Consider the following 13,082-nt stretch of genomic DNA (forward strand, 5'->3'; position numbering starts at 1 on the left):
AGTAGGTGAACTGACAGTGAGAAAGTTTAACATGTATGCAATCGGGGTAGGGGAAATACGCTAGAATTCCGTGAAGGACGATGGTGGTATATACCGGAAAACTGAGAGTACCGAAATAATTTCCTGTTTGGGTTAATTCTGTCACAAGCATACTGGATTTTCGAATGTACCGAAATACCGTGTACTTTTGACTGGATGCAATATACATTCTGATAAAGATGAACCCTTGATTCTTTTCATGCAACACTATGATTATTTTAGGAATTTCGGAATTTCGGAAATAAAATTGAAGCCATACAATCCACACAACTTTGAATGCAGTCTTAAACTTTGAATGCAGTTTTATATATATGTATTGATTTGTCTGATCCCGACAGCTGTCTTGGTGGTATCCTTATAGATAGTGGAGTCTGCCAGATCGTGGATTCGTAATGTACTGAGAAACCAACACACAATCCTTTTCTACAGCCTCATGTCCCAACTAGGGAAGTTTCCATTCAACATTTTCATCTGATGCTCTTCTTAACAATCAGACCATATCATCTTTACCGCAACCTGGCTTCTTCATCTCTCTTTTAATCATAGCTATCGTCTCGAAGTTCCACCACCAATATCTTGTCCTAATCTATACCCTGCAATCTTATCCCATTCAATCTTCTGTCTTGTAATGGGCAATTGTCTTCTTAATCCCTTGAATGCACCCTCACTCAAATTATTGAATCCTTTATTAATCTCTTCCTGATATTTCTTTTCCGCGGCGGCGATTTCTCGAACGATACTGCTGGCCGAGGACAATGAGGTTGCTGAGATGGGCTTAGTAGTTAGAAGTCGAACGTTTCCATCTTCGTAGTAGTGAACATCGACTTTGATGCTGCCGGTGAGAGAGGAGGATAAAGTATCATAGATATACAACGATCGCCAGCGGCCGTTCCTTCGTGATGTTAGATATTAAACATGTTTATGAGTGTGATTTGGATATATGTACCAGAAGTTGTTTGGACTGTATTTGTTGGCAACAACAAGTATCGCAGTCTTCGAATCATTTTCGATAGGAAAAGCGCCATACGATGCATTTGGAAAATGTTCTGCTACATGCGGACCCAAGCTTTTGAGGATTGACTTGCTATGTAGTGTTAGAACATAACTTGTACTGCCTTCAGAGTACTTACACAAAATCTGCTTGACTGCCTTCTAAGACATGACTTTGCACCGCACTCGCTTTCTTTGGCCAATTGTAAGTCCGAATCCAGTAGATGGAATAGAGAGAACATATACCTGGTTGGTATGATCGAAAGCAAAACTGGAAGAACTCTCGACATCATAGTATCTTCCGTCGCCCAAAGAGTTATGTGAACTGATTATAACCTTTGTGACCCGTCAGCCATCCTTCATGTGGTACTAATCTGCCATCATTTAACCAACATTTTGACTGCTACCAGGGAGTTTGACTGTAGTAAACTGTTCCTCATTGTATCTCTCAAACGCAGGACCGAGTTCTGAGACCAGATGTGGTGTGTCGATGGTTAAAGCCTTGATATCTAGGGATTCCCGTATTTAGTATTATGTTAAATCTGTTGCAAAGAAGAAAAGCATTCGTGAGTTCCATACCGGCAATGACATCTGCAAGCTTTCAAGGAATGTTAGTTAATAAAGTCAGGTTTGTACAAACGGGAGAACGTACCTCTCCTGGTGGAGCTCCTTCTACAAAGGCAGAAATTGTTTCTATTTGTGAGGACATCTTGAAGAAATTCGAAGTATGGGAATTAAAGAGTGAGGCCAGTATCTCAAATCAATATAAAAACTGTATCGGTATTGTCCTCGCTGGCTCGAATCAACCAACCAATACTGGGATGAGCTGGGGTTTTGAGACATGAAGCTAAATCAATTGGGCAAGCAGGCGAGGCTGAACTTCACCCCTCAATTCGTGGCGGTGTGTTGGCTCGTGCGGTAAGATAACTTTTCATGCCTTTCGTCTCCTTTCTCTCTACATAATAAATATACATGTGTTTATATTCCTCTTCATCTTCCCGTCACTTCGATCGTGTTGATCATCATGTCGATCATCATGCCTTCAAAATGGTTATCACAATGCAACCACTCTTAAGGTATGAGTCAGTGTCTTGTTTAACTCTCTTTTCAAGCAGCCGAGTTCACCATCATTACCTAGACATGACATGCTCAAACAACCGTATAACACACCTGTATGCAAGGCATCTTCGCGAGTGTCACGGGAGGCCATGAGATTTTTGTAATCCAAAGCTTCCAAGTTCTGTTGACGTTACCTAGAAAAAGACTTTAGTCTTGGGGCTTGTACAGGGTAGGTATGGCTATAGAATAAAGTTCATGCCTACCTAGTTTTACGTCGATTTCAGATGTGGCTACATCTCTGTTCTCAAGAAATTCATCGTTTGCTCTTAGTTTTTGCACAATACAATTATTACAATATTCCAATTACAATATATCTCATAATCTCTTGAATCATTTCCATTTAAACTCGTACAAATTTGAGCTGGAATCATCTACCCTTGCATTTCTTTCCACCAAAATCTTGGATACATTCTCTCAAAGTTCCCGGTACCACTCCACATGTCGTAAACTTATAAATCTCTGTCTGGACTTTTAAGAGCAAACCACCCACGGCTATTAAAAATCAATCTCATCTAGTCAAATCGACATACATACAACCACCTAAACACGGCAAAATGGCCCCCGCTGTGGCCCCCCCTATTTGTTTCAAGCAGTCTAGGAACTTGAGTCCCGTTGATCAGATCATTCTTCTCTCTATTTCTCTCGTCCTGATCATTACTTCGTCTATCTTGATTCTTAACTGTATAAATGTTCGCATAGTTAGACGTCACTGGCGAGAAGCATTGTACGAGACGACCGAAGGACTTGGAGATGATGAAGAATTCATAACTACCAGAAGAAGCCTGGGTCTTGAAATGCGGAAAAGAACGGATGTCTGCTATCTCTGCTGCTGATTATCCAATTGGTGGACTTAGGGCAGATGTCTGTAGAAACGTCATTATCTCTTCAATCCAACAAAAAGTTCTGAGCTCTTGGGTGTAGGAGATAGCGGGACTACGGGGCCTTCGATAATATCAAGAGGATCGATGTCGGCTTCCCATAGCAGTTCATTCAAATTTCATGAGTTCCTTTCGGCGCAGAGTACAATTTCCAACGAGCTGACATCTTGCTTCTGATATCCTCCGTTGAAACGGCAAAGCTCTTAGACGGCTTCCACAGCCACAACAGCTAAAAATTCATCTCCATACGTTTGGCTTTTCATACGTTACAACCTTTCCCAGCCCGAACATGTATAAATCATAATCGCAAATGACTACATATACGCTCATTTATTCCACTCGCCATACGCTTCCTACAATGAAGCTTCTCTGACTACTCTAGTATCTTTATTGAAATGAACAACATTGTCTATGTCAGATGTCGCAAGGACTTCATATGGACTACCAGCTTATTCTGAGTCTCAAAGATGATCTAATAAATACACCAACTGGGTTCATTCACTGGAAGTCACTTTTTTTTTTTTGCCGACCAATTAAAGATCAGAAATTCATTGTTGTGCCCTCCAGCCATTGACCGCTTTGGGTGTTTACGCACTTCTCAACCACTTCTCACTTATAAACTTTCAGCTATCAACCACAAACTCTCTAGTCTACATCTGGTGGCTGCATCCAGTGTATCTAAGATGGACTACATACTCCCTGGCAATTATTGCTTTGAGGGTATTGATGATGAGTCCTTGAAATTGATAATCCAGCTTCAGCTTGAAGATATCGAGTACTCATCTTCCAAGGGTAAAGGTCGAGCCGATGGTGTATCCGATATCTCTGTTGCGTTTAACCTTCAAAAGGAGGAATTGGAAAAGACTGCTTTGTTTCTGTCTGATCAGCGAATGACGAGAAGTATTGCACTGGCCGTACAAGCTGATGGGGATGTTTTGACTGAGACGGTATCACGCGATGACAGTTCTGCCAGAGACCACGCGATGGCCCTGCAGTTATATCGGGACCCTCACCTAGAGAATATTACACCAGAGCCTCCCACGATTACTCCACCGCATACACAGATCTTGAACGAAGAGGTCTTGCAAAAACTTCAAATATTGTACATCTCTGGCGTCGACTCGAAAGACGACAATACAGCAGAGTTAGATGAAAAAGATGGTGGCTCACTAGCTGATTCACTTGCAGAATCTTCGACTTGGGCAGCTTCTCGATCCGTATCTTCCAGGACAACATCGACAACATGTGTTATTTGCCGCGATGAGATAAATTTCTGCGATGCAGCCCGAGTTCCTGGTTCATGCCGTCACGAATATTGTCGCGCCTGTCTTGAGCACCTTTTCCACTTATCAATGAGTGATGAATCACTCTTTCCGCCCCGCTGCTGCAACGAACCGATTACTGTCGCCAGTGTACGCCTTTTCCTCACAATTGATATCGTAAGTGCTTTCGAAAAGAAGAAGATTGAGTTTGAGACACCAAACAGAATTTACTGCTGCTCCAAGCCTTGCTCAGCTTTCATCCACCCGTCAAAAATCATCAACAAAGTAGCTACCTGTGATGACTGCGGCAGGCGAACTCACACTTTGTGTAAGCTGGAGGCACATCTTGGAGATTGCTCGAATGACACAGCCTTGCAGGAGGTTTTGGACCTTGCTAGAGACATGGGTTGGCAAAGATGTTACTCATGCTGGGGCATGGTAGAGCTTGAACATGGATGCAATCGCATGAAGTCAGTCTCTATTTCCTTCCAACATCTCTTGGTCTAGTAAATGTACGCTGATACACCAAAATATAGATGTCGATGCGGCGCCACGTTCTGCTACACCTGTGGACAGAAATGGAAAACCTGCAGATGTCCACATTGGCACGAGGATCAACTATTAGCCCGTGCAACTGAAATCGTCAACCGCAGACCTGGTCATCAACTACTCGAGCGTCCTTATCAGCCCATCGGACAAGGATCTGTAACTGATGCTCAAATTGCGATAGCTGCGCAAAACCTTCGCGAAAACCACGCATGTGAGCACAAGATATGGCGCAAGATAAAAGGAACTCATCAATGCGAAACTTGCCATGAAACTTTTAATTGGTTCATCTTTACGTGTTACCAGTGCGAAATTATGGCTTGCATGAGATGCAGACTTAACAGGCTGTGACGGGAACAAATCTTGAGGGGAAGTTTGATCATGTGTAAATATATTTGCTTCTTCGGGAGGCTGCTAGTATCCACATGTTACCTTTTGTCTTTGATTGAGATTCCGGGTTGAGAACCACATTTGTAAATAGCATTTTGGTCCTTGAATAGGATGATGGAAATTTATCGACGAAAGTTCCGAGTTGCTTGAGAAATTCGCCGAAAACAATCAAATATCTTCAAGAATTACATGTTGTCTCTATACTTTTGGTGATATGGTCTCGAAGTTGCTACGATTTTCATCGTGATATGGAAATTGAATGTTGAATACTACATCATTAGCCCAGAACACTTCACCCTTCATTAACGATTACTTATTGTAGGGATTTAGTGAAGTTAGATCCCATGCATAACATAAGTCTTCAAAAGCTCATGGTTTTGGTAGCTTTTGTAGTAAAATATCGTTCAAAATGATGCAACCTTACATTATGACCTTGAAAAGAATTATCTGCCATGATTCCAGATGAAAATGGTACCTGTACACCGCAAACTGCCTTTCTCCTTTGTTTTGATACCAACGGTGATATAACTGAGCCCTCACAACAGCCAGAATATCTAGTTATCATTATACCCGAACAAGAATTATATCACTACCCCAGCTTATCTCATCCTCAGACCCTCTGGTTCGATTATATTTTAGTATTATTATGGTAAATGCACGGATTTTTACTAATTATTGTATAATTAGAATTTAGGTATAATTCGGCCAATAAGAACTCGGGGAAGGATAATCTCCCAGAGGGTCTGAGAGCTTTTGGTCGCATTTTTGGTGAACAAAAACTGTTTGGTGAGAGCTATTCAAGGCATATATGTCCTTTTCAACAATACTTTATTGAAAAAATGATTATATCATTCGAAAGCCCTCATTTTCTAATATGTTGTGAATCTGCATGGAATTTCTGTATTATGTGGTTGATTTAAAAGGTTATTATTCATTTTAATTTTTCAACATTTCTTGTTTTGAATCATCAACCACAACAATCTTAATATTCATATACTAATTATGAAAATAGTATCAATCGAATCCTCTCATCAAGCTGAATATATTATAAGATCTGCCGATTGTGTCAGTGGCGTTGTGGATTGATTGGGGAGGAGGAGGAGAAGTTATTGATATGGGTGATTGAAGTGATTTTTGAATGGGAGAATGGTAATGGAACAAAGCATTTCAGAAGTCTGAAATAGCTATTCCTAGAAAGCACAAGTACTCAGGATTATGCAGAACTATTCAGGGGATATCAGGAGGAGGCAGGAGTTCGGAATAGTAGTGGTAATGGTGGTGAAAAGGGTCTTCGAGGTGAAATGTCTGAAATATCAGGTCGTTCGAATAACAGAATTATCCTTTTGAAGCACCCAACCCTTTCAAATTCAACAACCACAACTCTCCTTGAAAAATCTATTGATATCTTGAATATCTTTCAATTGATATTATCTTCAAGATATCAATAGATTTTTCAAGAAGGATTGTGGTTGTTGATTTCAAGAGGATTGGGGGCTTGAATTATTGAAATATGTTACGAGGTTTGCCGTCTAGATCACGTGGAAGTGCTCTAGGCTCTCGAGGTGGTTTATAACTAGGCGTCAAGCAGGGACTTAAAGTAATGACAATGATGATATGCAATTCGTAACTAATGGTAGAGTATACTAAATGATTGATCTTGAGCACGAAGCTCTATACAAAGGAAATCCATCTTGATTATATAGTCCTTCATGCCTATGGCTAGTCAGGACCGCGCAGCGGTCCATAACGTGACTTAATCACGTTACTTTGGTTTAGTCATGTGACGCGGTGTGGAAGATAGCCGTCGTAACATTGAAGAATTATTATGTAGAAATATTTTAATAATAGCAACAAATGTATGATTTAAAAACTGATCAACTAAACCCTTTAAAGGAGTATGCATATATAATCCAAACAAAAAGCATAAAAACTCCAGAAGAAGGTCGATATGTGTTACGTAGTAACAGTCAACCTGTCCATATGAGCTCAGACCCCGAGGAAAAGCAAACCGATTCGCATACAAAATTGTATGGTAATTGGTTCGTAGAGTCTCCCCACCCTCAGCAAGCACAGACATATGTTCTGATTGAAATCATGTGATGGATCTAAGGATCTAGAGGATCTAGGGGATCTAGATAATTAAACTCTAGATCCAATAGATCCAAGGGATCCAAAAGAATACAGTAGAATATGAAGTTCTATATAAAGGGATAGGTTTTCATTTGTAGAGCTTCGTGCTCAAGATCAATCATTTAGTATACTCTACCATTAGTTACGAATTGCATATCATCATTGTCATTACTTTAAGTCCCTGCTTGACGCCTAGTTATAAACCACCTCGAGAGCCTAGAGCACTTCCACGTGATCTAGACGGCAAACCTCGTAACAATATGAAAACTAGACTAAGAATTCCGAGTAAGCTGCTTCTCCCGAACATTCCACTCCGCCTCTTGGAACCTCCGAATCGTTTTCTCAAACACATCCAACAACTCTACCAAATGCTCCTCCCCAAAACCGTTCCACTTTTGCGTCTCCGCAGCCAAATCCAATAAATGAATCGCAGATAAAAATCCCCCATACATTGTATCCGCCCTTTTCAAAATATTGATGGCTTTTTCCCTCACCTCTTCCAGTTCATCTACCGGCGCACTTTCAAATCTCCAAACGCTCTTCATTGGCCATTTTTCGCGAACTTCATTCATTTTGCCGGGTAATCCTCCAGTGGGTCCTCTTTTCGTAGATGTAAGTCTGTAGCTCAATTGCGGGATTGAAGTTGCCCGCCATGTGGATATGTAATTCTGGATATTACCCGTGATATTCGCGAAATTCTTTGCGTCGAAATGTGCTCTCGACTCATAAGGATCATCTAACAATAATATTTTTCCCAGTCTTTTCCACGACGTGCCGTTTCTGTTCTTTGCTTGTACTTCTCTCAGTCTATCCAATTCGTTCTGAAATACCAAGCGCGATGATTCTACTTGTTCCTTGATATTTGCAACCGCTTCATCTCTAGATTCTGCAAAGGATTCCCAGCCAAAATCAATAGCTTCTACTTCCGCCAGTAAAGCATGCACTGGCCAAGCAAACGGATCATCACTCTCAATGTTTCCATTATAAAAATCTCTCCAAACCTTTCCAGCATCTCGAAGTGCACCAGGAATATTTTCGACTAAATATCCATCGTCAACCGTTTCGGAAAATCCGCCTGCTACTTTTAACACATCCGATATGTATGCGAGATTATCTCGACTGGAAGTCACATTGTCTTTTGCGATTAGAAATATTAAGCTGGTATAAACGAGAGCTGCAAGGAAGAATTTAAAAATGTGTCGCAAAAACCATCTTCGGAATGCATTCCAAAATTGGAGCATATAAGCTCCGGTTTTGGAAGCCCGGAAATTGGAAAGCCAGGCTGGAGCTTTGATATTTGATAGGAAGAAGGATTTGGGTTGGATTCTTTAGGATAGTGATTTGTGTTTGGGAGATTGAGGGGTGGATGGGTTCGATGAAGAATCTTTCACGGTGGTCTTGGAGGGGCTTTTGAGTGAGGATTTGAGAAATGTACGATTGACGGGAGATGCGGATTTTTGGGATGACATGCTTGTTGGTCTGCTGCGTGGGGTTGCGGTTGTGTCGGCCATTTTTGTAGGTTCTGGTGAGTGCACTCTTGGCGTTTAAGGGGATATGAATAGAAGCTATTTAGTCAATTCAATCAACTTCATTAATTCGAGAGCTGTGGTACGTCGCCCAGTTGTGTTGTCGTGAGAGTAAAAGGTAAGCTTAATCAAAATTCATGCCACAAGATAAAAGTAATAGTCAATCAGAAGAAAGGATTTCATCAAGGTCAACACAAAGAATCTCGCTTGAGATTCTCTTTGCGGAATACATAGTAAAGGTCTTGGAATGAACTGGAGCTCGGCGAACAAAGAATAGGAGAGTTTATGACTGATACCACTAGTGCGGCTTACTCCTCACATTCATTGATGTTTCGTGCTGGGTGGAAAATTGCACTAATAAGGAAAGCAGCAGGATGTGCCGAGGTTTTGCCGTTCAATATACGGAGTATGTCCAACAAAATGGGAATTTGTCCTTTGGATAATCATGGAATGTAATGGTTCCAAAACGCCTCAAAATGTGTGTGCAAGTGAAAGAGCTGCCCTAGCTCACATTGATAAAACAAGTAACCGCCGTCCCAAAACCTGCATCAATTTCCAAATAATCAATGACCTTCGAATTTCTAGATGCTCGCTAGTTCGTGATAACTGAGAATGCAATAGCCGGATGACCGCAAGCAGCTTTGGTGATCTTCCCAAATTTTCAAAAGATAGGATCAATGTCCTCAATTTCCCCAATGTTCCCAATGTCCTCCATGTTCGTATCGTTTCCATCATCTTCACCATCATTACTGCTATGGACCTCGTTGTTTTCTCCACCATCCTTTGCTACGCTTTGAATTGGAGACGCATAATTCGAGTTATATATAGGATTCAAAACAAAATCAAGACCACTGATAGTTCTCTTGAATCTCTGAGCACTGGTCTCCTTGGGGTCTCCATACTCGATTTGCTGATCTTTAACTGAGGGGGTGACCTGAACGCCATTTTTATCAAACAGATATGGCGGAAGAGCCGAAGCGTCATATTTCCGGGGACCATCTGGCACGAGAATGTCAGTAAAAATGTTACAGATCGGCGTTGAAGCGGGCAGCCATTGTATATGGCATTGATATCAAGAAATGTGTAGTACCTAAAGAATTTCTAGGTCCATCTCCCATGTGCCAAGCAAAACGGATGACATGCTTCTTCTCGACATGTCTTTTCCAATCATCTTCATTTTCGAATCTATATTTTGTGGTAATCCTTAATTCCGATGATGACATAGATCCGTCGTTGGGAGTTTGTACCTTCGTGCAACCTTTCCACAGACAATTAAACATGCCATTCTCCCTCTTGCCATGAACTTTGGAAAGGTGCATTCTCAAAGTATCCAAATTGTGTAATTTAGCAGGACACTTGTCCCATTCGCAACCATAAATTTGAAAAGGTGGATTAGGAAGTGGTATTTCTACTTCCAGAGGCTTCTTAGGAGGGCGGCCTCGTCTCTTTGGTGGGTTGTCATCTGATTGGGAATTGGGCTTCTTGCTGTTTGAGGACTTCTGACCTTTTGCTGTCAATATGTCCGAGTTGGTACTGCTAACTACTGCCGTATAGTCTTTGGGGGGTCTGCCTCGTTTTCTTGGTATCGCCGGTTTTTGAGATTTCTGAGATGAAGTGCCTGAAAGATTTTTTGGTGGGCGTCCACGACGAGGCGCACTTGGGGATCTGATAGCCATTTGAGTGACATTTCTATCAACTTCATGTGGTGGTAACTCCTCTCCTTGCTGGCCATAGAAAGTTTGCAAGGAATAACCCATATTTGATGGGCCCGAAGCAGAACGTTGCGGTCTCGATGCATTCCCATTCTGAAGAAAGCGTGAAGGTTGTGGCGTAGGACTTCTATTATCGTTCTCCGTACGAGGCGGGAATTGATTTTCATATGGATAATTCTGGGTAGGGGATAGCAGAGGTCGTTGGCTTGGTCGCATTTGCACGTGTTGTGCATTCTGCTGCTGCTCAGAAGTTGGTTGTGGGGAGTTTGGTGTGTGCATTTGTGGTGAACTTTGATGATTATTTTGCTGCCTTGAGTGTTCTTCAGCTGCCACCTGCTGATGGAAGCCTCTGTGAGAAGCTGGACTATTTGAAGAGAGCATTGATCTATGTTTTTTTTTTGTTGTAATATATTGCTAGAAATCAGAGGTTGGTGTATATTGCGTTCGGAAGTGTTGCTCATGATTGCCGTGCTTACATAATAACTTGATTGTCATAAAAGTCAATTCGATAAATATATTCTAGAGAAATAAAAAATCAATGAAGTTTATTAATCTTAAAATAATAATTTGTTAATCAAAATTAACAAATAAATTATTTTATCTCCTTATTTAATTTAATTTATTTTTTTAAATTATTTGATTCTTTTAGTATTATTTTAATTATAAATAATAAAATTAATAAAAATTCATAATTAATTTATAGTAAGATTATATTACGTCGGACAGTAACATAGGTCACGTTCTTGATCACATGATCAAGAAACCGACAAATCGAGATCGGCTTTGTGGTGATCGAATTGTCGGGCTTATAATCATCGGTTTTTAAGGAGATACATGTAACGATACTGTACCGGAGGCAGCGGCTGCCTGAGGTTTCGTCTGATTGGTAGTTGTGGGTTAAGGCTTTATCACTAGTCTTCACTTGGAAGTGAAGTCGTTACTAGATCAAGTAGAATGTAGGTAAACTAATTGATAACTAAGTTGAGCACGAAGCTCCTAAACTATGAAACTACTCTGACTATATACTGAACAATAAAGGGGGCCCCTAGAAGCTTTCTGGCTCCTCAAGACTCCTTATCACGCGATTTCTGATGGTGCGTGCGCATACGATCTTCAGGTGACCAAGATCACATACTAATTCGATGAAATCTGATCGTGTTTGCACACGGCCTAAGCTCTCCTAATTAATCAGTTTGCTACCATCGTAACACCATCAATCCTAATGGTGAATCGTGACAATACAAAGGTCTAGATAATTAAGATGGATTTTCTTTGTATAAAGCTTCGTATTTAAGATCAATCATTTAATATACTCTATTATTAGTTACGAATTGCATCATTGTCATTACTTAAGTCCTGTTACGAGGTTTGCCGTCTAGATCACGTGGAAGTGCTCTAGGCTCTCGAGGTGGTTTATAACTAGGCGTCCAGCGGGGACTTAAAGTAATGACAATAGTGATATGCAATTCGTAACTAATAGTAGAGTATACTAGATGATTGATCTTGAGCACCAAGCTCTATACAAAGGAAATCCATCTTGATTATATAGACCTTCATGCCTATGGCTAGTCAGGACCGCGCAGCGGTCCATAACGTGACTTAATCACGCTACCTTGCTTTAGTCATGTGACGCGGCGTAGAAGATAGCCGTCGTAACAAGTCCCTGCTTGACGCCTAGTTATAAACCACCTCGAGAGCCTAGAGCACTTCCACGTGATCTAGACGGCAAACCTCGTAACACCCTAATAGGACTAGTGCCCTGTGCACATGCTACGCAGGAATCATTCACTTTAACATATAACGTGGTTTAACACCGAGTGCACCATATCACCGAGTGCACCACTTTTACCTCAATTTGCACTTTCTAACTCATATCATTCAATAATCATTAAATCAATCAATTAAAACTATTAAGAATCTAATAATCTAGCATCTATTATACTATTTTGACAAGTTCTTAAATTATGACCAGTCTTTCCACACTTACTACAGCATCGACTAGTAGATGATTCCCTATTAGAATTTCCCCCATTTTGACGCTCGTCGCGTTGAATCTGAATATCAACCTTTTGTTGAGATAATATATCTGCAGCTTCTTGTCCAGTAAGTACTCCTCCTTGACGTAATTGAGTCTTTTTCATGCGTCGACGTTTGCTTAATGCCTCATTTGCCTTCCGAAGTGTACAGTTTTCTGCATTTAAAAATGTATTTTCATATGTCAATCTCTCTGTACCTTTAGCTAAAGCTAATACAGTTTCGAATATAGGTGTAGGGGAGCTTGATTGATGACGAGCCATTCGAGATTTCACTAAAGTTGATTGAGAAAGAGCTTCAGTTGGATTATGAAGAGTTTGAGAGATCCAAAGGTTTAAATCGAAAAAGGGGGGAGTAGGCGTATGAATTCGAATATCTAATTTTGAGAGTATAGCTTGAGGGTCAAATGGTATTAGACCTGTTCCTCGAAAGCCAGCTTTCATATTCTGAGAGTTG

The 13,082-nt window shown here is 40.8% G+C and overlaps 6 protein-coding genes across 6 annotated transcripts; 1 reads left to right on the top strand and 5 right to left on the bottom strand.

Moving 5' to 3' along the window:
- Positions 1 to 585: 585 nt before the first annotated feature.
- SS1G_13400 (hypothetical protein) lies at positions 586 to 1,738 on the bottom strand (the record flags this gene model as incomplete). Its single annotated transcript, XM_001585466.1, has 6 exons — positions 586 to 931; positions 986 to 1,123; positions 1,170 to 1,222; positions 1,423 to 1,538; positions 1,609 to 1,627; positions 1,682 to 1,738. 6 exons carry the CDS (start codon positions 1,736 to 1,738, stop codon positions 586 to 588), a joined length of 729 nt encoding a protein of 242 aa, XP_001585516.1.
- A 345-nt stretch (positions 1,739 to 2,083) lies between these two features.
- On the bottom strand, positions 2,084 to 2,239 carry SS1G_13401 (predicted protein; the record flags this gene model as incomplete). The annotated part of the gene is made up of 1 exon (XM_001585467.1): positions 2,084 to 2,239. The coding sequence occupies one exon, from the start codon at positions 2,237 to 2,239 to the stop codon at positions 2,084 to 2,086; it is 156 nt and encodes a 51-aa protein (XP_001585517.1).
- A 1,470-nt stretch (positions 2,240 to 3,709) lies between these two features.
- On the top strand, positions 3,710 to 5,924 carry SS1G_13402 (hypothetical protein; the record flags this gene model as incomplete). The annotated part of the gene is made up of 4 exons (XM_001585468.1): positions 3,710 to 4,758; positions 4,825 to 5,048; positions 5,555 to 5,604; positions 5,919 to 5,924. The coding sequence occupies 4 exons, from the start codon at positions 3,710 to 3,712 to the stop codon at positions 5,922 to 5,924; spliced, it is 1,329 nt and encodes a 442-aa protein (XP_001585518.1).
- Positions 5,925 to 7,626: 1,702 nt separating this feature from the next.
- SS1G_13403 (predicted protein) lies at positions 7,627 to 8,865 on the bottom strand (the record flags this gene model as incomplete). Its single annotated transcript, XM_001585469.1, has 2 exons — positions 7,627 to 8,489; positions 8,790 to 8,865. The coding sequence occupies 2 exons, from the start codon at positions 8,863 to 8,865 to the stop codon at positions 7,627 to 7,629; spliced, it is 939 nt and encodes a 312-aa protein (XP_001585519.1).
- Positions 8,866 to 9,541: 676 nt separating this feature from the next.
- SS1G_13404 (hypothetical protein) lies at positions 9,542 to 10,637 on the bottom strand (the record flags this gene model as incomplete). The annotated part of the gene is made up of 2 exons (XM_001585470.1): positions 9,542 to 9,879; positions 9,971 to 10,637. The coding sequence occupies 2 exons, from the start codon at positions 10,635 to 10,637 to the stop codon at positions 9,542 to 9,544; spliced, it is 1,005 nt and encodes a 334-aa protein (XP_001585520.1).
- A 1,000-nt stretch (positions 10,638 to 11,637) lies between these two features.
- Positions 11,638 to 12,889, bottom strand: SS1G_13405 (hypothetical protein; the record flags this gene model as incomplete). The annotated part of the gene is made up of 3 exons (XM_001585471.1): positions 11,638 to 11,762; positions 12,083 to 12,151; positions 12,580 to 12,889. 3 exons carry the CDS (start codon positions 12,887 to 12,889, stop codon positions 11,638 to 11,640), a joined length of 504 nt encoding a protein of 167 aa, XP_001585521.1.
- Positions 12,890 to 13,082: the final 193 nt, after the last annotated feature.

Source organism: Sclerotinia sclerotiorum, genomic scaffold, assembly GCF_000146945.2.
Source record: "Sclerotinia sclerotiorum 1980 UF-70 scaffold_25 genomic scaffold, whole genome shotgun sequence".
Classification (NCBI taxonomy): domain Eukaryota; kingdom Fungi; phylum Ascomycota; class Leotiomycetes; order Helotiales; family Sclerotiniaceae; genus Sclerotinia; species Sclerotinia sclerotiorum.